At 47.2% G+C, this 26925-nt stretch overlaps 2 protein-coding genes and 1 long non-coding RNA gene across 6 annotated transcripts in view; 1 reads left to right on the forward strand and 2 right to left on the reverse strand.

Annotated features, from left to right (window-relative positions):
* LOC310671009 overlaps positions 1-9414 on the forward strand; it is a 71225-nt gene extending 61811 nt beyond the window's left edge. Inside the window, exon 2 of the long non-coding RNA XR_014507663.1 lies at positions 9045-9414. This is a non-coding gene — a long non-coding RNA (uncharacterized lncRNA). The remainder of the gene's footprint in view (positions 1-9044) is intronic.
* Positions 1-26925, reverse strand: part of LOC310670666 (major histocompatibility complex class I-related gene protein-like) — a 63675-nt gene that overhangs the window by 32168 nt on the left and 4582 nt on the right. Inside the window, exons 2-9 of one of the 4 annotated variants that reach the window (XR_014507606.1) lie at positions 22359-22634; positions 16602-16877; positions 13257-13544; positions 11735-11818; positions 10785-10811; positions 10111-10143; positions 9090-9591; positions 8796-9014 (exon numbers count right to left, since the gene is read on the reverse strand). Coding sequence is in view for 3 of the 4 variants with exons in the window: in XM_083426312.1 (XP_083282438.1) it covers positions 10111-10143; positions 10785-10811; positions 11735-11818; positions 13257-13544; positions 16602-16877; positions 22359-22634 (984 nt within the window). In the remaining variant the exon portion in view is untranslated. Of the gene's footprint in view, positions 1-8795; positions 9015-9089; positions 9592-10110; positions 10144-10784; positions 10812-11734; positions 11819-13184; positions 13545-16601; positions 16878-22358; positions 22635-26925 lie in introns of those variants that run through there. The other 3 variants (XM_083426312.1, XM_083426313.1, XM_083426314.1) reach the window with 3 other exon arrangements.
* The window catches only part of LOC310670714 (major histocompatibility complex class I-related gene protein-like), a 118296-nt gene that overhangs the window by 27843 nt on the left and 63528 nt on the right, over positions 1-26925 (reverse strand). The gene's annotated exons all lie outside the window — the stretch shown is intronic.

The following is a 26925-nucleotide window of genomic DNA, read 5'->3' on the forward strand; positions in this document are numbered from 1 at the left end:
CTTCGTTTTGAATTCCAAGGCCGAACTTGCCAGTTGTTCCTTTTATCTCTTGACTCCCTACTTTAGCATTCCAATCCCCTATAATGAGAAGAACATCCTTCTTTGGTGTCACTTCTATAAGGTGTTGTAAGTCTTCATAGAATTGGTCAATTTCAGTTTCTTCAGCACCAGTGGTTGGTGCATAAACTTGGATTACTGTTATGTTAAAAGGTCTGCCTTGGATTCGTATCGAGATCATTCTATCATTTTTGAGATTGCATCCCAGTACAGCTTTTGCCACTCTTCTGTTGACTATGAGGGCCACTCCATTTCTTTTACGGGTTTCTTGCCCACAGTAGTAGATATGATGGTCATCCGAACTGAATTCGCCCATTCCCATCCATTTTAGTTCACTGATGCCCAGGATGTCAATATTTATTCTTGCCATCTCATTTTTGACCACATCCAACTTACCCAGGTTCATGGTTCTTACATTCCAGGTTCCTATGCAATATTTTTCTTTACAGCATTGGGCTTTCCTTTCGCTTCAAGAGGAGACTCTTTCCTTTCGCTTCAAGACGAGACTCTTTCCTTTCGCTTCAAGAGGAGACTCTTGAGAGTCCCATGGACTACAAGAAGATCAAACCGATCCATTCTTAAGGAAGTCAGCCCTGAGTGCTCACTGGAAGGACAGATCCTGAAGCTGAGGCTCCAATACTTTGGCCACCTCATGAGAAGAGAAGACTCCCTGGAAAAGACCCTGATGTTGGGAAAGATGGAAGGCACAAGGAGAAGGGCACGACAGAGGACGAGATGGTTGGATGGTGTTCTCGAAGCTACGAGCATGAATTTGACTAAACTGCGGGAGGCAGTAGAAGACAGAAATGCCGGGCGTGCTCTGGTCCATGGGGTCACGAAGAGTCAGACACGACTAAACGACTAAACAACAACAACAACAGTATATTCATACCATTTTCCATTAGAGAACCACACAAACTATTTACAATAAAGATTCAAGTAGGTAGCCGTGTTGGCCTGACGCAGTTGAAATTTAAAAAAAATAAAAAATTGTCCAGTAGCACCTTAGAGACCAACCAAGTTTGTTCTGGGTATAAGCTTTCGTGTGCATGCACACTTCTTCAGATACACAGCGTACAAAACGTAGTGAAAGGGGTTGTACAAAAATGGCACAGAGGAGCCCCCTGCATAATTTACAAAGTCTACATTTCTGACAGGCAACAGGAAGGGGTTTTTTTTTTGGGGGGGGGGAGTTACAATTGTAAAGCAGGAGAGCCTGATTATGAATGTGCCTGTGAAAGGGAACTCCTGAACAAAACAACATTGGGAATTGCGAGTGGGGACCCCTTATTCAGACGTCCCACGCAATGAAGTCAGCTCTACACCCGTCCAGCTCCCACCCCCAGGCTGGTCTCCTGAGTGTTTAGCTGAGTTTTCAAAGCGGCTGAGGGTTTGAGGGTTAGAAGAGGGAAGGTAAAAAATAGAAGAGGAAAGACCTGTACTCTATCTGTCTGTCTGTCTCTCTCTCACACACACACAAACCAGAGTCAACCCGGAGCTGCGGGGGGCGGGACAGGCGAGTCACTTTCCCCACCATGAATCCTGCCAACACCTTCAAGCTTTGTATCCCTTTTTTTGCTTGAGCCACGAGCCAAGGAGTGAAGCGGCCCCTGCCCCGGGCGGCATACAAAACAAGCCAAGTCTAGGAAACAGATGTCTGGGAAGGGATCCGGCTCCACTTCGGAGAAGAAACTCCCCGATCGCCCTTTCTGTGCCCACGAAATGCAATTCACACAGAGTCGTGTCCCCGCACCCCCGCCAAAAAAAGGGCTTAGTGGAAATTATTTTCTCCCCCCTCCCGCCCCAGAGCAGAGTCCTTACTTGCGCAGTCCAGGAGCAGCAGCAGGGCCCCCAGGATCAGGGGGGGGCAGCGGAGGAGGAGGACCCCCATCTCCCCCTCCAAACGAAGCTCCCTTTTCCTTCTCCCTCCGACTCTGAGACCCGCTCTCTGCCCCGCCTGCGGAACCAGAAGCAGAGCGAGCCGGGATTGGGCGAGGGGAAAATATTCCGCCAATCGGAAATCCGCGCGCAGATTGCGGCATCAGTCGCCGGGCAGACCTCGAGGCGCAAGTTTGGGAGCGAGGCTGGAGAGGGAAAGAGAAAGTGACTGAAGCTCCTCGCTGGGAATCGCCGCCTCCCTCCCCCCTCCTTCCCCCCGGCAGCTCTTCCTGTCCTGCCCTGCAGGGAGGGCGGAGGGGGGTTGCCAGGGGAGGATCCCAGGTTCAGTCCCCGCATCTCCAGGGGGGTCTGGGAATGTCCCCCCTCTCTGGAACTGGGGAGAGGGGCTGTGAGATCCCGAGCGAGGGGGACTCGTGGCCCAAGTCAGTGCAGGGCAGCCTCCTGGGTCCTATTCTTAAGAAGCCCCTGCATGGCTTCAAAGATGGCTCCCTTCTTCCTCCGCTGTCAGAGGCAGTAAATGCATTAGCATCCCACTCGCCGGGTGTCCCTCTTCCGTCCTCCTTCCATGCTTCCTTACTGGGGCATCTGGGTGGCCAATGGGAGACCACCATGCTGGACTCGATGGGCCCCTTGGGTGTGATCCAGCAGCCCGGCTCTTCTCCTGTGACTCTCTATCTAGTGGCAGGGGGTTCCGGCGGTTAATTGTGTGCCTTGTAAAGAAATGCTCAGTGCTGCAACTAGGGCTGAACCTCAGGGTTGAAGTCAAAACACACAGAGAGACAGAGAGAGAGAGAGAGAGAGCCCCCTTTGCACAGCCAGCAAGACCCAGCGGCTGCCAAGCCTCTTCTGGAAGGCCCTGAGCCAAGGCTGGGTGCTTGGCCCAGAGAGTGCTTGGCCTGCGTCCCACTCCCAGCCTGAACGTTTGAAACCTGAGCTAAGCATGGGACACACACAGAAGCTGCTGCCTTTTCCAAGAGATCAGGAAAGAGACAAGCCGTGGCCGCTCCTTGCCCAGGTACGCCCTAAAGACACCGCTGTCTCTTCCATCCCTCATTCTAAGGAAACCCAACTCTCTGTGTAAATGCCTGGATCCCCTGGAATCTTGCCCCTCTCGGAGACTGGGGTGCTGTGTGACAGTATATTCAAAGCATATATGATGAAAACAGCCCCCATAATCATTTGCAGAAAGGGAGAGACTGTGGGGCAGCTGGACCAGCATCTAGAGTCAGTGATGGGCTGGAGGAGGGTCAACAAACTGACCCTCCCTCACCAAACGAGGCGCAAATGCTGCTCAGGGAGATGCCATTCCCTAGGTCCTAAACTTTGACAAAGGTGACAGATAGTTCACATTTCCTTCTGTTGCTGCAGGATATCTCTTGGCTGGCTTTAAAAGAGGTTGAGTCTAATTCATGGAGGAGGAGGAGGGGGCTATGGATGCCCCCCAGCCATGATGGCTCCGCTCTTGCTCCCCATTTGGAGGCAGCCATGCTTCCGGATCCCCCTTTCTGGAAGTCCCAGGAGGAGGGCAGAGTGTGGCTCTGGTGCTCAGGGCCTGTTCTGGGGCTTCCCAGAAGAGGAGGCATCATCCAGTTGGCCATTGTGAGGACGGGATGCTGCACTTGAGGGGCCTTTGGCCGGATCCAGCCAGACTCTTCTTGTTTCCCTGTCAAAGCGACTCTCTCAAAGTCTATTCTCTTCTTGGCCATTATTCACAGCCACAATTCAGGGTTGCAAGATGAGTCCCTATGAAGAAGGAGGCTGGCTGTTTTGAGGGGGGCTCTCCAGAACCCACTTTTGGGACTCAATGGGCTCAGTCACCTCAGGGACGTCTTAAGCTTCACTTTTCACCTGCTCCATCCAGTTTTTCTGGACATGGATAGTCTCCCCACAATGATCCATATTCTGCTCACCTCCTGACAGGATTATTGTAACATGTGTTTTTCCCAATACAGTAGGGATGCTTCAGCTGCTACAAGATAAACCTGACAGGATTTTCACTGCCGCAGCTCATTTAGGGCCAAATCTCACCGGGGCCAAAAGACCCTCTGCCTGTTTGTCTGGTTCTGAGTTTAATTCAAAGTGCTAGTCTTGTTTTAGAAAGGTGGCTTGAGGCTCCTTCTCCTCCCCTGCTCTCCTCTGTGGAGACTTTTCTCCCTCTCCTTTCCCTTCTTCCTGGAGGTGGAGTGGGCGACAACAACTAACGGCCAGGAGGAAAACGTTTTCTTCACAGACTTTCTAAAAAGTTTCCAGGACTTTAGACATTGCCTGTAGCTCTGTTTTCCTGCTGGATAGCTTTGTTATGTGGTTTTAAACCACCCTTGAATCAAGTTAGGGAGATGGTGGCATGTAGATGAACAAATAACGAAAGCAGCTGCTTGAGGCAGCCCTTTCAGGAAGGAGGAGGCAGCCATTTCCCCTCCCTTTCTGCTTCACTGCCAGCCCTCCACAAAATGGCTTCCGTCCCCGACAAGCAGGCCGGGTGGGGCTGCCTCAGCCTCCCCGCTTCCCTCCCTGCAGAGGAGGCCTTTGGTGCAAGGGAGAGCAGCCAAACAAGGCAGAAACCGAAAGCCACAGCAGCCCACAGATCAGGTTGCCTGACTGGGAGATCGGCAGGCAGAAATGTCGCTCAGGGGAAGACACTTTCTTTCCCCCCATGATGTCCCTCTTGGCCTGGCCTGGGCCCCTTCCAGCCTTGGAAAGACCCGTCTCCCTCAGCATGCAGGACAAAACCCTGAGCCTCCACAGCTCTCTTCCTCAAGGCCAAGTGGCCAAGACTCCCGGGTCCCCTTTGGGAGGAGACTCGGCAGGAGCCAGGACTCCTGGGTCCCATTTCTGGCAGGAAAAGGCACCTTCCTCTCTAGCTGTGCCTTCAAAAAATGAGTATTTCTATCCAGGTGGCATTCATGTTCTCCTCATAACGGCCCTGACAGGCCCAAGGTCCCTGAGGGAGCTTCTTGGCTGCGGGGGGATTTGAACCCAGGACTCCCAGGCTCCCATATCCCAGTCAAACCACAGCCCCACACGGGATCCTTGTAGGCTTCTCCACCTCTCAAGACCAGGCCCTCAGGGACATCTCTCCTGACATTATTTTTGTCCCCTTCTTGGTATTGTGTGGAAACAGAATATGGAGTCTAACAAATATATGACGGCATAAAAACCTCCTTGGTGTGTTTCTCTGTTCCAACTTGGACTGTTTCCCAGGGGACTTTGCCCCCTTCTGCCTCCCTCAGCAACCTCTGAGTCAGGTTGGAAAGTCCCAGGGCAGTTCCCAGAACAAGGCCTTTTTATTTTTAATGTTTGTTTTCATTTTTACTTATAAGATGAATAGCTGAGGGTGCAGTAAACAGTCTTTGGCAAGTTCCAATAATTAAATTTCGTTTGCATGCCAAGCTAGCAAAGGAATCTCAAGTGAGTGCATCTCAGGCTGCTTGACTGACATTTCTCACAGGAATTGGAGAACGGAGGCAGATTTCGCTGAGGAAGTCCTCATCCTCCATTAACACTGGTGTTTGTGTGTGTTTGTTTCCTGGGTAGATTCCTGCCCTGACGCTCTCTCTCTGCCACAAGACACCCTCACCCATTTCTCCACAGTCCCATTTGTATTTTCTCACTTTCTCATTTTCTCGATCCTCCGCTGCCCCCTGCCGGCTGCTTTCTTCCCCGGCTGAAATGGAAATCAGGTGATTTCTAGGAAATCCTTCAAGGGACCAGTTTTTTTATATTATTTATTTATTAAGGATTTTCTTGTTTTACAGAAGTGTAATGCCTCGTATTCCCCCCCCCCCCATGTAACATTTTTACAAATCCGTTTCATTTGTTGAGGCATTAGGGGGAGAAGAAAAGAAAAAAGAAAAGGGGGGTGGAGAGGGAAAATGGATGGTGGTGGGGTCGGGTGGCGGTGTTTCTATTGTGTTTAATGTATGTAGAGTTTGGGGTCAGCGTTGCTTGTGCTGTTCACTTGTGTTCCTCTGGTGGTGAGAGAGGTTGGGGTTGGCCTAGGGTGTGATTGTTTGCTTGTGATTGGCAGTGGTGATCTTTGCTTTCGTGTGTGAGTGAGGTGGGTGGGTGTTTTGGATCAGGTTAGCCATATTGATTTGTATGCTGTTGGTGGATTATTGTCATTGTCCTGTTGGGCTGTGTATGTGATAAAGGGGAGCCATACCGGGGTGAAGGCGTCTTCTTCTGTTTGTCCCCGTGTCAGTTCCAGTTTATTAATTAATTTTTCTAGTAGGGCTGTTTCCCATACTATTTGGTACCACTGGCCCATGCTTACTCCTGACAGGTCTCTCCAGTCTCTGGTTATGGTGTTTCTGGCTGCTGAAAGTAGGTGGGTTATGAGTTCTTTCAAGGAACCAGTTGAAGCAAGTCACGGGTTGCAAAAAAATAGTCAAGGTTCCCACATATGTCACAGCTTTGGAATCGGTGCAAGTGGGTGTATGCCTACCTATGGTATGGAAAAGCGGAAATATATAAAACTTTTACAAATCACATAATCAGAAAAAAACTATTTAGAGTATGGGGAAAGTATAAAAAATTATTAGAAAGAAAAACACCACTTTGGATATCCCCAGTGAAAGCTACCACCAGGAAAAGAATCAATATGGATAATATGGATAAGCAATGGTTAACTTAAAGTGAAACTTTATGTCTTACTGAGAAATCTTGAGGAATTAAGAAATCGGGTCAGATTCATGAATTGTTTTAAGAGAAATAGGAAAAATGGCTTTGCAGAACTAAAGTCTCAGTTTACCAATGACCTATTAGATAAAAATATAAAAGTATTATAAAAAATGTACAAACTGCTGTTGAAGTGGGAAATTAAGAGGATTTTGTGAAATCAAGCATTATATGGGCACAAGATGTGGGTCACAATATTGATTATGAATTATGGGAAATGTTGTGGAAAATAATTTTATGGCATGTTATGCGAGATAAAAGAAAATATGATAGAAATTGCCCACAGGCGGTATTTAATACCCACCAGATTGGCAAAAACGTCTAAAAAAGAAAAAGGTTTGTGTTGGAAGTGTAATAAAATTGAGAGATCTTTTATTCAAATGTGGTGGTCATGTAAAATCGTTAAGGAATATTGGGAAACTATATATAATGAATTAAAAAAAGATTGGGGATGTAACAACGGAGGTCCCCCCAAAACAAAAGAGTTTATTACCATGCGCCACTGCCGCAGTTAGAACCTTATTGGCACAAAGGTGGAGAACAAGGATAGTACCCACTCAGGAAGAATGGCAGTGTAAAATGTTTGAATGTACTGAACTGGCTGGTCTGACAAACAGGATAAGAGAAAACAGATATAATATAAGGAGGAATGGATAATGCTTATTGAATATTTCAAGAACCAGTCTAGAGAAATCATAGCTTAGCAGTTCTTGTGTAAATCCAGCATAGTTGAAATAGATAAAGAGTATTTAATAGATAAATTGGATGATTAAAAAGATGTGGATTACGCAGATTAGTAGAAAAGCAAAGGAACCAGGAAAAGTGTGGAAGGAAAGTCATATGGTATGTGTATACATGCTGTATTTGGTATGAAGTTGTAAGTGGGACAAGGGAACGAGAGAGGGGGTAAATATTCTCTCTGTTCCTGTTTTTGAAAATACATTCTTTTTTTAAAAAAATGGATCCCCTCCCCACGGAGGCCTGTTTTCAAGGTGGGCACCCACCCCCACTTACCGATGGAAGACCTGGTAGAGCTGCTTAAATGTTAACATAGGTCCCAGTCTACAAGCTTCTATGATTATACAATAAAATAATACTAATACAGAAATAATAATTTGGGGTGCTTTGCAGCCATCAGTGCAGTTCTCCGTGTGATGCCTAGACGTACTATTATCTGCACATGTACATGTGCAAATGATTTGCAGGGCTCCAGTATCACCTTGTTTTCTGCCAAGACCCATTGGACGTAGCATAACTCACCCACCAAGGCCAGCCCAATACATTTTGACACCCGAGGCGGGCCCCAAAATGGCATCCCTCTCCCTACCAGGGAAAAAGGGGTGAGGGAAGGTTTATATCCAGGGCGGAGCGAGAAAGATTAGCTCATTTTAAATGGTAATGTTTTAACATTTTGATGTTTGCTGCCCTGAGCAACTTTGGAAGAGTGGGATAAAAATTTAAAATAAATATTTTGGGGATCTACTTTTCATCTCAGTGGAAGAACTTCCTCCTTGGATCGTGGACTTTCAGGGCAACTCTGCCTTGGTCACCTCCCAACCACACCCTGCCCCAGATCAGATATCTAAATATTTCTTTTATTATATTCCCCCCAACCCTCCTTTCTTCCGTCCTGGAACCAAAGGCAGCATCCAGGTGGTTTCCCCCACCCCCAGGCCCTGACCAGACTTCAGACCCTCTTGGCCTCATGTAACTTAATCCCACCCCTGCAAAACCACAGATTCTGTCCCCATCTCGCTTTGGACTCTAGTTCTTCAGTCACTTTGCACCAGGAGACCAATTATTGGCACCTCCCTGCCAGAGTCTGAGAATATTCTCAGGAACTCCTGTGACAAGAACAAAAGAACCACTAAAAGGGGGAGGGGGCACCTGTTTTTATTTCAGTCAAACGGATATTACAGTAATAATAACAATCACATCCAGTGTCTTCAAAGCAAGGTGCAGCAAAGTCCTGCGGCCCCTGGAAGTTTAAGAGAGTTATTGCATTCTTATTTCTAGGAAAGAGTCCCATTAAATAATGCCAGTCTATGAAAAGAGAAAGAAGATGGTGGAAATCATATGGTGGGAACTACAGAGAGAAAAAATAAGTTCCTCAAGGGCCAGAGGTTAAAAAGCAAGAATGTGTGAGATAAAAATTAGGCAAATTGAAGGCAACAAAAGTAGTTTACTTGGAAGAGTTCATGTGGCCCCACGTCCAGTGGGTCACCCCTCCTAGAAGGCTGTGGGGACCAGGCAACAAGTCTCATGAACTGGAGGCCGCCAGCCCAAAAGAAGGGGCTGCTTATTTCAGATCAAACTCTGGCCATGAAGCTCCTGATCTGCCTCTTCTCCTTGATGGCTTCCTCCTTGGCTGTCAGCAGAATCTGAAGCTCCTTCACTTCCTCACACAGAAGGTGGGTTGTAAACACTCATCCAGAGCAATTAGGCTGCTTTTATACATTCCATGACAGTAAATCCGTTTAGCCAAAGGCTGGGCGGCCCAAGAGGCAGGTCGGCAGTAACAATTTAGCTTATTTCACGCATGATACACCTAAAGCAGTTCTCAAATGTTGCCTTTCCTTCAATTTGGATGGAAAGTGAGTGACACAAGATTGGGGAAAGGCTGGTGGAGGAAACCACAGCAACAAAGAACCAAGAGAAACCATCAAAATCACTGCTCTCCCCATCCCTTTTTAAAGCTTTTAGTTGTGTATATCTGATTAATACAAACACATTTCTGAAAATCAGCTGCAAAGCAAAATTGGCCAAAATCCATCAGAAAAACATGATTATCCTCAAATTCAAGTTACAGATGGAGTCAGAATGGATGGGTGAGAGCCAGGATTAATGAGCATCATAAATAGCATTAAAGGACAGCAGGAGCTCTGAGCCTCTGTAATTCGCAGCCAAACTTGGGCAGGCTCCTTCTGGTCTCATCTCACACACCAGGCTGGTATGAAACTGCAGAAATAAACAACAGGAGTGTTTAAAAGTTAAGGCAACATCATGGTTTGGGGGGCATCAGCATTACAGAGCTAGTGGGAACCCAAAGGTCATCTAGTCCAGCCTCCCAAGGAAAGCCACCATCCCTCATCATGTCAGATCAGACATGAGATATGCCAGGAGCATCAACAAAATGGGCCTGCAGAGGGCAGCTCGAGCAAGTGAGCCAAGCTGCACACTTTGGGGGAATACCGGAAGGACCCAAAGCAGTCCTACCAGAAGGAAAAAATCTCTTCCAGAACCCAAAATGTGACTCCCTCTTATTGAGATCCTGGGGAAAACCCATTTGTCAGATGGAGGGGATCCTCTGTGGAGCTCAGATGGACAGACAGACAGAGTCACAAGAGCGATTTTCAGCTCAATGGACACTCCAGATTATGTCACTCTTGGAAACCCCAAGGTGGGTAACAGAAGCTTTTCCCCATTTGAGGATGTTCCGCACAGACCTCCTTTGCCCACACCTGTACCCCCACTTACCCTTGGCGGAGCTGTCGGACCCCTGGTCGCTTGCTGCAAAAGGGAGGAAACAGGAATCAGGATCCTGAGGAGGGAGATCCCATCCCCCAGCCCTTCTCCTCCCTCCTTCCAACCCCATCCCAAATCAGTCTCAATATGGGGAGGGACCTAAGAAGAGTTCAGGGACAGGCAGCCCAGAGGCAAGGGGGCTCAAGGACAGCAGTGGGGGGAGAAGCAGGTGCTGGAGGGCAAAGAGAGATGGGCACAGCCTGGCATGGAGGCAGCGGGGGCTAGAGCGGGGGTGGGTGCGATCTGGGCAGAAAGGCAGAAGGGGTGGGGCAGAACAGTGGTGGGTTCCTGACATCCATAGACTAGAGCTAACCAACCAATTCTTTAGCTTCAGGTTCTAGTAGATTAAACCCCCAGAGATCCCTCTCTCCCACACCCTCGGCTCTTCCTCCTGCTCCTTCTTGGAGCCTCTCCCTCAGCCGACAGTCTCTCTGCAGCCTTTTCCTGGCCCTGAGGGACCCCTTGCTGTCCACAGACAGGCTGAGCAGACAGGCTGAAGCTTTCCATCAGGGTCTTGGGCTTAAGGACTAGGCCACCAGCAGGTTTCGTTTGGTCTGTTTGTAACCTGTTCCTGCTCCATATTGGGGGGAAATATGTCAGACAGAGAGAGGGGAGGAGTCACTCACTTGAGGCTGCTTTGTAGGCTGGTTTCTCTGTGAAGACAAAAGCAGAAGGTCAGAGCTGGAAGGGACCTCCAGAGGCCACCCAAACCTATTCCAACCATTTGGTTCTCAGATGCTGAAACCTTCCCACCAGATGCTCCTCTTGTCTCTTCCAAACACCTCCAAGGAAGGTGAGCCCAGAAGGGGAGCATTTCAAGGAACTCATGTTACAAAGAAGTAGAAAAAAATGAGGAAATTAAATAAAAAAATCAACATGGGGAAACGAGGCAGTGGACAAATTCCAAGAGGGTGGAAGGAAACATTATCCAGTCCCTTAACTCATTCCTTTTCAAATTATTATTTCACTCCCAGTAGACCCCTTAAATTTGCCCAGAGAGGGTGGGGGGAAGAGATCAGGAACTTTAACAGTGCAATTCTAGGCAAGTCTACTCAGAGGAAAGTCCCATTCAGTTCAATACAGCATCCTCCCAGATCAATATTTATTTATTCATTTATTGAAGATGGCAGGGCAGTTCACAACATAAAAATACAAAATGAGAGCACAAAATACATAATAAAGCAAAAACAAACCAGTAACTTCCCTCCCACAAACACATTTAGAAGGCCAAAGGCCTGGTTAGAGAGAAATGTTTTTGCCTGGCACCTAAAGATTTGTAAATAAGGCTCCCTGCTAAGTGTGCACAGGACTGACAGGACTGAAGGCTTAGGACTGATTAAAACATTAGGTGGGAAGTGAACTTCCTGAGCACAGAGTGAGCGCAAAGCAATGACCAACAGGAGTTTTGGTTCATGTTCAGAGAGTGTTTTATGGGGAGGGGTCTCTGTAGGGATACAAGGGGCAGTTTCCAGGAAGGCTCCACCAGCACATTCCCAGTCGGAAGGACACAGCACATTCCCAGTCGGAAGACAGAAGGACACAGGAGAGGCAGCAAAGACATCCAGGGTTTACTTACTGCGGATGAAGAAGAAGATGATCCCAAAGATCCCAAAGACCAGCAGGATAGCAGCCACAACACCCACAATGAGCCCCAGGTTGACTGAAAGGAGACAAGAGACATTTTTATTCAGACTGGCGGCAGCAGCTCCCCAAGGCCTCAAGCAGGAGATTTGAGTGGAGATGCTGAGCTATGAGCCCAGGAGGATTTTACGTGTGCAAAGCAGGGACTCTTTCTCTCTCTCTCTCTCTCCTGACAGGCCAGGGTCCTCTCTCTAGTGACCCTGATACAAAGGAGATTTTTTCCACCAGAGTCCAGCACTAGAGGTCTTCAAAATAACCAATTCATTTAAGGAAGACAGTTGACAGGCACACCTGCTTCATCACAGACTCAAGACTTAAAAGCAGGTCTCCTCCTGCTCAGGCGCTTCAGCCTTCTCTGTCCTGACCCTGAGAGGAAGGGATTCCCTCCCCTCTGAGACACCCCAGAGCCCAGAATTACAGGCCTTCAGGGGAGGCACAAGTCCTTAGGAAGTAGCATATTGTGTAGGATTGCCATACGTCCAGTTTTTCCTGGACACGCCCTCTTTTTCAGACTTAAAATGTCTGTCTAGACAGATTCTTAAAATGAGGCCAAATGTCCAGGTTTTTTTGTTTGTGGAGAATCTCTGAAGTCCGTAGCGCTGGTGAGTGAGCCCTGGTCCCCTCTGCCCTCCCTGTGTGAGTCTTTGGCTCAAGGGCCGCTTCCATAATTCTCGCTTGCCTGCCTGTGAGAAGGAGAGTCTGGGGTGGGGGTGGGGATGTGCGTTCATGTGCTCCTGCTGGGGAAAAGGAAGTCTTGCTTTTAGACATTCTGCTTTGGTTTCTGCAGGTGCAGCTTTCCTGGCAGAGTATGAGAGACGAGCGTTGTTATTAAAATTCCTGCTTGATCTTCCCAGCGGTGTGAGGGTGTCTGGGCTGAGTGGAAATGAGTATCAGTTTTTTTAGCTGGGCCTGACTGTGAGGAGGAACGAGTGAGAATCTTTTTCACTCTGAAGGACAGTCAGTCCCGGGCTCCCTCTTTTAAGTTCACTGCCCCTTTTTCAGACACAGAGAGTGTGAGTAAGTCAGCCATGTGGAGGAGATAATTTGATTTTGAAGAAATAACACATCTGTCCACATTCTGTGACATCAAAACTGCGTGGGCTTAAAGGCAAAAAGGTGGCAGCCAGTTTTTACCTATGACATCCAATTTGAGTTCAAGGCCTATGAGAAACTTGCCAGAAAAGGCTGCATCTCTGCTGAAATCTACAGATTCTGATTCAGTTGCTTCCCTCCAGAGCAGCCTTTCTCAACCTGTGGATCCGCAGATGTTGTTGAACTACAACTCCCATCACCCCTAGCTAGCAAGGCCAGAGCTCAGGGATGATGGGAGTTGTAGTCCAACCTCATCTGGGGACTCACAGGTTGAGAACCGCTGCTCCAGAGACATAGACAGGATCCAGTTGGGGTTCCCCACCCCTTCCCCTCCTGGTCTGTCTGTCTCTCTGTCTGTCTCTCACCAGGCTCCTTCTCCCAGGCCACGTCCAGAGGCTTCTCCAGGCTGTCATGCTCCACGCGGCACCGGAAGCGCTCCCTCTCCTCGGGGTCGATCTGGACACTGAGCAAGAGATAGTAGGTCCCGTCCGAGTTGGGGGCGACCAATCCTCGGAGGGTGCCCTCCTGCCAGACCTCCCCGTCCTTCACCCAGTTGGCCTCAATCTCCTTGGGGTAGAAGCCGTGGACTTGGCAAACGAGGGTCTCCAGGCCGTCATAGTCTGCCTTCCTGGTCACCTTCACCACCGGAGCCTCTGCAAAAAGGGCCACATTGAGGTTAATGATAGACATCCACAACGGGAGCCTCAATGAATCCTGCATTTTTTAAGAGCAGAGGAGCAGGGACCCAAGGGGCAACCTAGTCAGAATCTCACATCTCCAGAAATTAAAAAGAACTGAGTATAAATGGGATTCCTCAACCTCCCTTGGCGTCTTCCCCAGTCAGTGTCTATGCTGGAACTGTTTGTAGATGTTTTATCCTTTGCTTGCCAAAGCAGACTCCTTTGGGATGGAGGGCTGGGTACAAATTAAATTAGTTTATCATCTTGATAAAGCTCTAACACTACTCAAACATGACAACTTGTGGTTCCAAGATAGTCCCAGGGAGCTGCCTCTAGGCTGAGGGGCAAATTTCACCAGGTCCCCAATGGCAGGATTCATTCAGATCCTTCCAAGTTGCAAGTCATGAACTGAGGGCAGCTGAGGCTGATCCTGGTTCCTCTCTTGAGGGGGAAGAAATGCTGGACTCGCTGCTCTCCGGGACTTTTCAGCCCAATAGTTAGTGAGCAAAGCCAACAGCCCTGGGAAAGACAGAGCTCCTTTCTAGTTCTCCCGCCTGCCCTTGTTGTCACTCTTGAAAACGCTTCATTGTGGATTTTTGGAGCGAAATCCTCAACCTCAAGAAATATGCTCAGTGTCTCTGGGGTGAATTATCACCAGGCCCCCATAGATGAATTTGCTCCGATCTCTCTAAGCACGGCTAATACGTATGTGTCATTCCTCAAAAAGGGAGGGTGCTAGTATTGTTTCATTTTAAATTAATGTTGATATAAGCAAAGCTAATAGAGACAGGAAGAAAGCCAGTCAAAATACTTGATCATTTGATTGGCCCCTGAGCCAGATTCCTGAAGGCAGAAGAGTGGACTGTACCATTTCAAGGCACGGGGTTGGGGAAGAAGACACTTCTGAATGTTCCCCATGGGTAAAAGTAAAATTCCTCACAAATAAAAAATATAAGAAAGTAGCAGAGGGAATTCCCATACTCTCTCACTATGTGCAGGTTTTCTGCTTCTAGGCCACGAGTGGCTAACCTACAGACTTAGTGAGGGGGCGGCATCCATATTTTATGGGCTCCCCACACATTTTCTATTTTAAAAAAGGTTAATTAATTTAGTTTCAAAGACTTTCCCCATAAGTATGTAGGGGGAGGTGGGGCACATTGATGCAAGGGGCTCTTTGATACACCAACAATATTTCAATATCGAGAAACATTATTCGTGTCGTGGCATCACTAAAACGTGTCTATACATGTGTGAGTATGACAGTTGCAACCGTGCGGCCTGCCAGTTCACCATTGGCATTTGACGGGAGTAGGTGTGTTTTTAGCGCGGCCAACTAAAAAATTACGTGAAATGTAAAAGTGTTCCAATGCTGTTTTTCGTCGTTTAGTTAAGATTTAATAATACCTAAGGTAAATAATCGGTAATCAGGATTACATGTGATTTTTAAGTAAGTTCAGTGGTTTTATGAATTGTTAGTTTTATGTAAATGTCCGTTGGGGTACTTTGATACACTAAGACACGGGGCACATTGATACGTATAAAAGTGCCCCGCTAGTGTACAATAGTGCCCCAATATACAAGTTTGCATGAAATCTTTAAACTGATTTCCTACTCATGAAATTTGAAAAGAAAAAAACTGTTGTTGACTATGTGGCCAAAGTCATTTAATAATAATAATAATAATTTTTATTTATACCCCGCCCTCCCCAGCCAAGGCCGGGCTCAGAGCGGCTTACAAGCAATAATAAAAACAAAATGAATGACTACAACTTAAAAACAAAAATAAAATACAACATTAAAATAATGGAACATTAAAATATTAAAATGTAGCCTCATCGCAGGAGAAGGAAAAGAAAAAAGATCTTCCCCATTGTAGAAGATAAGGCAAGCATTGATTTCAAGGATGCTGTTTTGCAGTTGCCAAAACCAAATTTCTCAAAGGGCACAACTCAAACATCATCTCTTTATGCTTTTTCTTTAGACTTCAGTGGATATAGTGTGTTCACATTAGATAGTCAAAAAATAGTAATTTAAACAAAATGCTTATAAAAAGTAATATATTTCCTTAACGTTTAGCTTCCATTAATGTGCAACAGAAGCTAAACGTTAAGGAAATATTTTATTTTTTATAAGCATTTTGTTTAAATTACTATTTTTTGACTACCTAATGTGAGTTCTTATACTTTTTAAAGTTTTTCCCAAGTTTTTTTTTTTTTAATGGATATGTGTTTGAGGAAAGATTAGTATAAGTTTTGAAGTTTTGTTAAGAAAACCTGCCATAAAGTCTATGATATGTGTGAAACACTTTGATACGTCATTTAGATTTTTAAGTAACAAATTATAGGGCTGATTATGAGCTCTCACAATAAAAATTGTTCTTTTTCATTAAATTTTTGTAAATAATTACCATTCTCATACAATTTGCGCTTTGTATCAAAGGGCCCCATCCACTGTATCAAAGTGCCCCGTAGGTGGGGCAGAATGAAACAAAACCCATTTTTTGCTCAAGTCATTATATTCTCATTATCTTCTAACTTTAATGGTTCTTTTGATTGCTATTATACTATTGATTAGTTATGCCATGCATAAAGCATTTTTTTTAATTATTTGACTCATTTTGGTACATAAAATACGAGATTGAATTTTTCTGCATCAATCAGCCCCACTTTCCCCTACCCAAGTGTAAAGGCAAAAGGTTTTTCTGTATCCCGCCTCAAATCTGTCCATTTCATTTTTTACTAAATTTAAAACGCATTTTGCTTTCCTGGCCCCTTTCTACCCCCTCCCCCATTTGTCTTTTGCCATCCCTTATTCTAGTCAAAGGGACATGGGGGGCTGTTTTTAAGCATCCCCCCCAAACATACTCTGAAGTGACCCCCTTTCACCTCCCAGAGGCCCAAACGTATTTCTGCCTCCCCCACCAAGAAAAGTGTTTGCTCTTTGGTCCAGAAAGGAAGACTGTTAAGGGGGGGAGGGAAGCTTGAAGGGAAATTGCCCCACTGAGCCCCCCTCCCCACTGCCCCCCCTCACCTGTCCTCAGCAGAGTCTCCTTCCCATAGTCCAGGTATTTCTGCAGCCACTCAATGCATTCCTCCTCCAGGTAGCGCTTACTGTACTGGTTCCAGGCCTCCTCAGGATCCCACTTCCTCTTGGTCACTTGGGCCCCTGTATCAGCTGCCGTCCAGGTGAGGGTCTCCTTGTCGAAGGCGATGAAGTCTCTCCCATCATAGCTGTACTGCAAATACCCTCCTTTGCGCCCGTCTGACCTCAGCTCACAGCCAACCATCTGCTGAAAGGTGTGGATCCCTGGAAGGATCAAAAGAGGCCCAGGAGGTCAAGGGGGGTCAGAGCAGCCCCTCCCCCCGTCAGCAAAAGAGCCCAGGAAAAAGGATTTATTTGCCTCACACTCAGGGAAGAGGCAGCAGTCAGAGGGGAGAAAAATCAACCAGCATTGTATCTTTTTGAAGGCTCACTGAGGCAAACACTACAATCCTGAGCCTATGAAGCCCCCCCTTTAATTGCCCTCCTCTCTCTCTCATTGCCCCACACTTTCTCCCCCCCCCCCATTCCTAGTGGATTCTCCCAACTCCCTGGAGGCGGGGGAGGGGCGGGGAGCATCTGTCAGGACTGGTCGTTGTCCTCTTCAGATCACCACACAAACGCTTCTTGTTCTTTTATAACTTTTTATTGCGTATTAACAAAATAATCTTATAAACGGTTCTTAACTATTCTTCCTCAGAGTCACTTATTTCAGATACCTTCTGAGCTCTGCTTCTCCGTGACCAGCCACCCTCAAAATGGCGAAGGCGCCTTTCCCTTCGTTTTCCCGCTCTTTTTTCTAACCTCCTGGCTAGAGCTGGCCTGTATCTCCCCTCCTCCAAATCTGAGCTGGAACGTAACCCTTGCCTTTCCTGGGAACAGCCGGTCCCTCCCTGTTGTTCCTCTTGCTCCCTTCTATTAGATTCACTGCTCTCCCTCCCCCCTTGGGGAATGCTTTCTCCCTCTGACAAACTGGAAACTTCTAACTCTTCCCTGACAGCATCCCTTGCAGGTCGGAGGTCACAGTCTGTCTGTCTTTCCCCCCAGCTCTGCTCCTCTGGATCTTGCCCCTTTTGGAGGGACGCCTCAGCTGCCCCCTGTCCCCCCCCCCCGAAAGAGGAAAGGGGCAACATGGAAGGGGGACACCCACACATTGGGGGCCCTTTCAAGAGAGAAGGTCTCCTCTTCCCCTCCATCTCTCTCCCCTCAGCTTCTCCATATCAAGGACCTTTTCCCTAAAAGGAGGAAAGTCATGGAAGGGCCTTTGGAAAAAGAAGTTTCCTCATAGCCTGGGAGGGAAAGGGAAGCCGCAAGGGGGGTTTGCCCCACTTTAAAATGGCCCCCCTTCTCAGCAGAAGCCAGGCTGCCCTTGTCAAAGATGGCGGGTCCCTGCACCCTCCTGCCCACCCCAGGGGGCTACCACAAAATCTTCGAAAAAACAACAATAACATTTAAATAGATAGATAGATAGACCCAGATAAACCGCAAACCCAGAAGTAAGTGTTCCGGTTTGCAAACGTTCTTTGGAAGCCAAACTTCCAACGCGGCTTCTGATGGAGTGCAGGAAGCTGCGCCTTGGTTTTCTAACGGTTCCGTGAGTCGAATGGGAGTCGAATCAACTGACTTTATTGGAAGGCAGCTCAAAGATTCAGTACATCCCATTTATTGCTGTGGAAAGAGGTGCCATGGATAAATTTTGACCTCTGTTACTTCAGTCACAACTGGTTGAAATGGAAATATAGATTATTCTGCTCTCATTCAGACCACATAACTGTGGAATGTTCTTATATATGCTAATGCTCGTGACTTTTAAATCTGCTCTTCAATTCCAGTATCTGAAGCATTAATCTGGTGTTTTCACTTGGCAGGTGGCATCACCCGGCACCCGCTGAGACCCCAGACCCCTGGCAGGGCCCACTGGTGCTGAGGACCCCAGCCCTGTCTCCTCCATGCCAGCCAGCAGGGTCAGCAGACAGCCATTTTGATTTCCCACAACAAAACCATAGAGAGAAGCTACGTCCGGCACCCCAAGACAGGATGGGAATTGGTAATGGTTGCTCCTGGCCATGTACAGAGTTCTGTTGGTCTTTGTGTAGCCTGAGGGAGCTCAGCAATGGAGGAGAGGCTGTCCCAGAGGACACCAGGTTGCTCTCACTTCTGATTTAGGCTTCCGCTTTCATCTCAGGAGCCTTTGGCTTACAGCTGAATTGAGTTTGGGTATAGAATGTCTTGCATTACAGAAGCCTTTCTCAACGGGGCTGTAATCCTGGGCTGGATTCAGCTAACACAGCTAGTCTAAAAACCAAGTCTTACTTGCACAACTGGGACTTTCTCCCCATCTCCTTCCCCACAAATCAGCTGGGGGGTGGGAGAAGCCCCAGAAAGGTGTGCAGGGGGAGGAGAAGGGAGATTGCCCCTCTGGGAAGTAGAATTATTGTAACAGTGCTACTACTTTGGAGTCCTCCCTCTAGAACTACTCAACATATTGAAGAAGAAGAAGAAGAAGAAGAAGAAGAAGAAGAAGAATCTTTTCCAAGACCATGTCCCAAGGTGATAATAGTTCTTTTTATGCACTCAAACAATGGTTTGTGGTTGGCCTACGAAAATAAACCAAACCAAACCACAAACCCCACCAGCTGGTCTGGATATGGAGCTTTTGCTTGGAGGGAAGTTGCTTTGTCTCATTGCTTCTTCAGCATAAATTGCTTTCTCCCTCATTTTATAAATGAAGCTCACTCCCCTCCCGTTTCCTCAAGATGTTAAGTGGGATCAATCCTGATACACCTATACCTTCAACACTGTTTTTAAATAGAATCAGATAACATTTCCAGGGCTGTCCGTGGCACCTTTGAAGTGGCCGCCTCATTAGTTTGGGATTTTCTGAGCTAAGCAATTGCAAGAAATGATCAGGAAACGAGAGGCGCCCCTTGGTGACATTTATGGGGCATTTTCCATGGATAGGTGCAGGGGCTCAGGGGGGACCCAATCCCCATTTTTAAAAGGGGGAGAAGCAGAATTCACAGGAGCCCAAGAGGAAGCCTGCAAGGCAAGGCCAGGCCTGATCCCACTGCAAGAAAAGCAGACCTGCCCATTGCAGCGCTGGCTTGGTCTCAGCTGACCCCCTGGGTTTCTTCCTTGCAAGCCTGACAAGGCAAACGAAGGCCCCAGAGGGCTCTGGACAAACTCGGGCTGACACCTTTGGCAAGGCTCCTTCCACCTCCATTATTCTGTGTCACAGGTGGGGAAGCTTACATCATAGCATAGCCCACCCGTCAATCTCACCCACCTTCCAAAAGCCCTTGAGGGGGTTTCCAAGCACCCAGCAGGGGCACAGCCTCTTGGGAACTGCAGCACAAGGGGCACTGCCTGTCTTGCACTCAGCCCTTTGGGTAGCTGGCAAACTGCTTCTTTCTCATCTCCAGGGGAAGCCCTTCATTTTAGCCACATTCTGACGCAAATCCCCTCCTGAATCCGGAACATGAAGTCCTGCCAAACTGAGCAGGATTTTACTTCTGCTCATGGGGCAAATCCTACCCCCTGGCAGGCCAAGACTGGCCCACAGCCACAGGTTCCCCACCCCCGTTCTGTGCGGACATCGCTTGCCCCTTGGGTCCCTGCAACATGGAATAGTGGCTTCAGCTGCATGGAGACTAGACGTCTGTTCCAGGAAACAGAAATCTTTGGGTCCGTTCCCTCTGTCCCTGCCCTCCATTCATATTAATGGTAAGAGCTGCTCAACGGCGGAAAGGGCTCCCTTGGGAAGTGGTGGAATCTCCTTCCTTGGAGGTTTTCAAGCAGAGCCTGAGTGGTCAACTGTCATGGATGCTTTAGCTGAGATTCCTGCACTGCAGAGGGTTGGACTAGATGAGCCCTGGGTTCCCTTCCAACTCTACAATCCAATGATTCTTTGAACTATTGTAGAATTCTATTTTATTTATGCTGAAAATTATGCAGAGAAAAAATTAGGAGTATCTTAAAGCATCTTAAAGCATCAACCATAAACGTATTTATTAGGAAGTAAGCTCTTCCAGACACCTTAGGACTTGTCTATTGTTTTAAACTGTATTTCCGATAATTTTAATATTTCTAGCAAACCTGTTTAGAAATTTTAATGCACTGAGGTGGTATATTATTAAACAAAATAAAATTTTATTAGACAAAATGAAAATAAATACAGCGAAAAAATGTTCTGCCAAATGTTGATAAACTCCTAGTTCCAATATGAGACTCTCTAAAAATGATAAGGAGCAGGAGGATAACATGTCTGTTTAATTGATTTGGAGAAGAAAACAGGGTAGGATTTCTCCAGCTAATCATTGTCATGTATTGTTACACCACTAGATAAAAACACTTCTCCGAAAAGAACTTTTCTATTGATAGGAAGAGAAAACTTTAGATGAGAATTGGGTCTTTAAAATGTTGAGTGTCTGATGTAGAGCTAAATTAAGGATTATCCTCAAAGCACACGCAATGCCAACTCCTCCAAGACTGCATTTCAGTGAGCAGAGAAAACAGGACTCTTGAAGCAGCCTCTCTGGGCGTTACACGTGTGTAGGGGGCAAGTGCTGGGAAAGGTGTTGTGGTGCTGTTAGGGGTAAAGTCCTGAAGCAGGGAGCCTGCTTAGGAAGTGAGTGTAGAAGCCTGGAAGGTAAAGGTGCAAAATCGTAGAGAGATCTCCCTCCAGACCCAGCAGAGGTTCCCACTTCTGAAGTTCTGCTCCAAAATTGCAGTTAGAGGGGGGAGTCACTCAGCTTTGGGGCTAAACACAAATGCCTCCCCCCACCCTTCCAGCATGCTGGCTCCTTTCACACAACTAACATCTCAAAAGGATGAACATCTTTTGACTCATTTCAGAAGGAAGTTTAAAAAGCAAAAATGTGTGCCAAGAGGCTTTGGCCAGAGGTCTACCAGCTTATAATAAATTTAAACGATTCCTGTTGTAAGAGTTCCAAGGCTGGATGAGGAAGGGGGAGGAGTGTGGCAGAGATCATCATAACTGGACAAAGGGGGTGGAAGACCTTTCTAAAGGGTCCTGCTATTCTTCCCTAAGTGTAGACCGTTAGAGAATAAAGTAAGTACACTGTATAATGAATGCTGGAGGTATGGGGGTCTTGGGGGCTCTTGTCTACCCTTCTACTTCAGCTGCCCACCCTGCTTATGGTTTTAACCATGTAGTTGCCACTCTGACCCCCCAAAACCCAGTCCATTTGTGTTCCTTAAAAAGGCTTCTCTTTCAACACTGTGCCAGGGAGTGGGAGGGGCTTGGTGATGGTCAGAAGGGTCAGCCAATCAGCACCTCTGTCTGGGCAGCTGGCTTCTCCTTAAGCAGGACCCGAACTCAAGGCTTGCTTGTCTCAGCCTCAGGATCCCCACCCTTCTCTTCCCCTCCCAGAGGAAAATGAACTAGACAGATTTCCACCTCAGAAGGCCTAAGCCAAGCCTAGCATGGAAGGAGGGGCGGACAATGGAGACATTTCCTTGGTAGGATGTGCAGGTCCAGAGTGTGTCATACTGGGGGGGGGGGTGTCCTCTGCCCTCCAATTCTCATTCTTTGTCCCCCACCCCACCCCATCCCTGCCCCCATTAAGACCTTCATGAAGGGAAGGGGAGATGCCTCTGCCCTGGGTGGAGACCCCCGCCCTCCATTTCCTTTCCTCCCAGCTGCCCCCTCCCTGCAATCCTGGCCCCTGGAGGAAACGTTATGGAGGGGGGGAGTGTGTGACTGTTTCTCTCCTGCCTTCCACTCACCTCCACTCTGGTTGTAGCGATTCTGCAGAGTCTGCAGATTCCCCCTGTACCACAGCTGATTGCCCTGAGCGACCTGAGTCTGCTTGTGCCAGTACTGAGGATCCTCCTTTTCCACCTTCCTTATCCAGGGGACGTGAGGCAGCATCTCCTTGGTGTCACTGTCATACTGAACGTATTGCTGGTCATCCACGTACCCGACAATGATGAACTGGGGCAGCCCCTGGCCAGGCTCAGACACGGCTGTGTAGAAGTAGCGCAGGGAGTGAGAAGTGGAGCCTGGAAAGGAAGAGAAAAGGGGGCAGAGAGTTAGGGGTTCTGCAGATGAAGGCAGTGGCCTAATCCTGCTGTATCGCAGGCAGCAGCCCTGAGTCAGGAGATCTATGGACTATATGGAACTTGCCGAACTGACTGGGAGACTCCGAGACCAGAGAGATGAGACGGTGGAAGACGATTGGAAGAAGTTTAAAGAATATTTGAAAAAATATGCAAATGGAAGTGGATATAGGCTGTAGGGTTAGAAGTAGAACATAGTGCCTTTTAAAATATTATTACTTGTGAGGGATAAAATGTGAAGATTTTTATGGTAAAAGTAAGTGTGATTTAAAAAATGGTTAAAAATTATGATATATGTAAACTGTTAAAGATGAGGTAAAATGAAAATCAGATACAGGGGACTTCGGGAAGCTCACCTAACAATGTTTAGAAAAAATAAGGATAAGACAAGAATTTGTTTGTGTTTTTCTGTTTGTGTTGTTAAGTTGTGTTATAAAATGAATAAAAAATTGGGGGGGGGGAATAAATAAATTAGGAGATCCAAAGTTTATCAGGCTTTGGGGGAGTTTGTAGACCTGCCCTTAAACACAGAGGAGGCAGAGCAGAGGCAGCCTAAGAATCAGAGAGTTGAGAAGGGGAGAGGATATAAATATAAGTAACAACAACAATAGAACTGGGGAACAATTTTTTTGTTGCATTGACACCTGCAGTTGTTCTAACCTAATTTCGAGGTGCTGATTTTATATCTGAAGTTGGTTTTGTTCTATAAGCTCTAGGTTTTTTTTCAATTCATGTTTTTCACTTTTCACCATAATCTTTGTTTTTCACAATGCAAGAATTCAATATTTTATTAAACATATAGCCAAAGTAGTACAACATGAGTATAAATGCAAGTGACTTATATTATTATTAATAATAATAATAATAATAATAATAATAAATAATAATACTAATAATAATAATAATAATAATAATAATAATAATAATAAATTTTATTTATATCCCGCCCTCCCCAGCCAAAGCCGGGCTCAGGGCGGCTAACAACACTAAAATAGTGCAACATTATAAAATTAATTAAAATCAAAATTGATGGCAACCATAAACTAAAGTTTTGTAAAGATTGCCAAAGGAGGGAGTCAGGCTGCACCCTGACCAAAGGCCTGGTGGAACAGCTCTGTCTTGCAGGCCCTGCAGAAAGATGTCAAGTCCTGCAGGGCCCTTCTCTCTTGTGACAGAGCGTTCCACCAGGTTGGAGCCGCAGCCGAAAAAGCCCTGGCTCTAGTTGAGGCCAGCCTAACCTCTCTGTGGCCTGGGACCTTCAAGATGTTTTTATTTGAAGACCGTAGGTTCCTCTATGGGGCATACCAGGAGAGGCGGTCCCGTAGGTACGAGGGTCCTAGGCCGTATAGGGCTTTGAAGGTTAAAACCAGCATTGAACATGACATCTATAGCATTGAAAGTGACACATATATCTTTGTACCGTTGGCGGTATGCAACAAAATGTATTCTCTTGGGATACACAGTATACTGGGGTACAAAAGATTTGAAATCAGCATTGAAAGAACATATAAGAACAGTTGCAAAAAGTTCATACAAAAGAAAATGAAAAAAAAAAGTTCCTCAGTGTAGCCCATGGAGCAGAGGGCGAGAAAAAGCTCTGCCAGGCAGTACTAAATCTCTGCATGTCTCTGCTGAGGCTCCGTGTGGGAAAACAGAGGCCAGCCCCTCCCCTTTTGCCAACGGGGCAGGAATTGCCCCCCACTTGCAAGCGCCAAGCTGATGAGAGCTCCCACAACATGGTCTGAAGGCTCAGGATGCAGGCACCAAACGGAAGCTAAGCAGGCTCAGGTCTGGGAAGTGGATGGAGGGGAGACCAGACGAAGCAAAATCCATATATTGGGAGAAGAGCAAGCTGCCTCCTCCTGGGTCAGAACACTGGTCCAGGTAGCTCAGAGTTGTCTGCCCTGACTGGGATGGCTCATATCTGCAGAAACGGGCCTAGGGAAGCCACTCCCTTGGAGCCGCCCCACCACATGACCTTCTGGAGCCATGCACTGAGCAGGTCTGACCTGGGTCTTGCTTCCTGGGCTCTGGGAGGCTTTGGAAAGATCTCCTGGGAACTCAGGAGAGCCCCACAAGATCCTGAGAGAACCCGCCAGAGTCTCTTATGCAAGGCAGAGGGCTGCAAAGCTCTTTCAGTACTGGGAAAACCTTGCAGAAAAAGAGCTCTCTGCCTTCTGCATATATAATTGGTGTGATTCCAGCATACAGTTGAAATCCTTCAAGGTAAATGCATTCCAGTTGCTGGTTTCCTGCACTTTCCACCAGTTTTCCAAGGAGATATAAATTTAATTGGCCTGTGATTTCCGAGGTTCTTCCTGGATCCCCTTTTGAGAATCGGTGTTTCAATGGTTCAATGTTGCAATCTTTCAATGGTCTGAGCTGCCACCCACAGAGCGGGTTCCCCACTTGAGAAAGAAGGCCCCACAGGGATAGCAGGGGCAGGAGGGCAAATGCAACTTTGGGGTCAGGTCTCAACATGTGGCCCCACATCCCCTTTCCCCCCACTTGCCCCTTCACGAGATGGAACACAGGAAGGGGGACAGAGCTCTGGCCACCAGGGGGCCTAATGAGTCTCCAGAGCAGATCCCCATCAGAAGCAACCACAGTATTTTTTGCTCTATAAGACGCACCAGACCATAAGACGCACATAGTTTTTGGAGAAGGAAAACAAAAAAAAAAATATTCTGAATCCCAAAGCCAGAAGAACAAGAGGGATTGAACAGCCACGCAAAGCCTCTTCAGGGCAGGGGGAGCGTTCTTCCCGCTGCCCTGAAGAGGCTTTGCGTTGCTTTCCCAGAAGCCAGAACAGCCAGAAGGATCGCTGCACAGCGAAAGCAGTGATCCCTCTTGCTGTTCTGGCTTATGGGACAGCTGCGCAACCTGAATTCGTTCCATAAAATGCACACACAACACATTTCCCCTTACTTTTTAGGAGGTAAAAATTGCGTCTTATAGAGCAAAAAATACGGTAACTTTTGTGGACGTCAATCAGCAGATTTTGCTGTTTCTGCTCACTCCCCACACTCCTTAACCCTCTTCCCAAGTCACAGTCAATGTGTACCAAGGGGGCTGTGTGCCTCCTTTGCGCATGAGGAAAGAGGCAAGGCTCCTTGGTCCTCGTAATCTCTAAAGTACAGGATGAGCCCCACAGAGAGGGCCCTCCAAACAGCTGCAGCCCCTTAATTCCCTCCCTGGCCTCCTCTGGGAGGAAGGTAGAAATATAAACTCAATTTTATAAACTGTCAGTACCAAGAAAGACTTCACAGATTTGGGCATAAAGATGAGGCCTTCATTCCAACACCTGTCCCATTCTCTGCCTAGAGATTATCCGAGACCCACAGAAACAGCTCACAAAGACTTTCAGCATCATACCTGCCGCCACCAGAACACCCCCCTCTGACAGAAAAGCTGAGTCGAGTTCAGCGAGAGATGGGGCATTTCCCTGGCGGAAGGTAGAGGGGCACAGTGCTAAAAGGGGCAGAGCAGGCTATTCCTGTTTTGCCTCGGGTAGCAGAAATGGGACATATAATTATTATTCTTTATTGAATTTTTATACCGCCCTATCTTCTTCTTCTACAGCTCACCAAAAACGGATGTCAATGAAGACATTAAAGAAAATACCGCCCTATACCCGGAGATCTCAGGGCGGCTGACAGAACAAAATCAAAATATAAAACCACAAAATATTCAATAATAATAAAGCCAATTACCCCCCCCACACACAAAACCCCCACACTTTTAAAAGGATGTCAATCAAATCAACCAAAGGCCTGGTTAAAAGGGAATGTTTTTGCCTGACTTAGTCAACAGGTGTATAATGAAGGTGCCAGCGAACTTCCCTGGGGAGAGCCTTTCACAGACAGGGAGCCACTGCAGAGAAGGCCCTGTTCTCACATTGCTGCAACCCTCCGCACTCCAGACCTCTAGAGGAGGCGGCACAGAAAGGAGGGCCTCAGAATATGATCTCAGGGTCCGAGTAGATTCATATAGAAAGAGGTGGTCCTTGAGGACCCTGTGAAAATTGTGTTGAATGCACTTTGGACAACTTCACCCTCAAGGAGGAAGAAGCCCGCTTGAGTTTGGCCTGTGACTCATCTCAAAACAACCATAGACAGGACTCTGAGGGTCCAACCCCCCTGCGACGCTGGCATCTCGACTGCAGCATCCATGGCAGATGGCCAAACAACCTCTGCTAAGAAACCTCCAAGGAAGGAGAATCTACCACCTTCTG

Source organism: Podarcis tiliguerta (assembly GCF_965153285.1).
Source record: "Podarcis tiliguerta genome assembly, chromosome: 2".
NCBI lineage: Eukaryota > Metazoa > Chordata > Lepidosauria > Squamata > Lacertidae > Podarcis > Podarcis tiliguerta.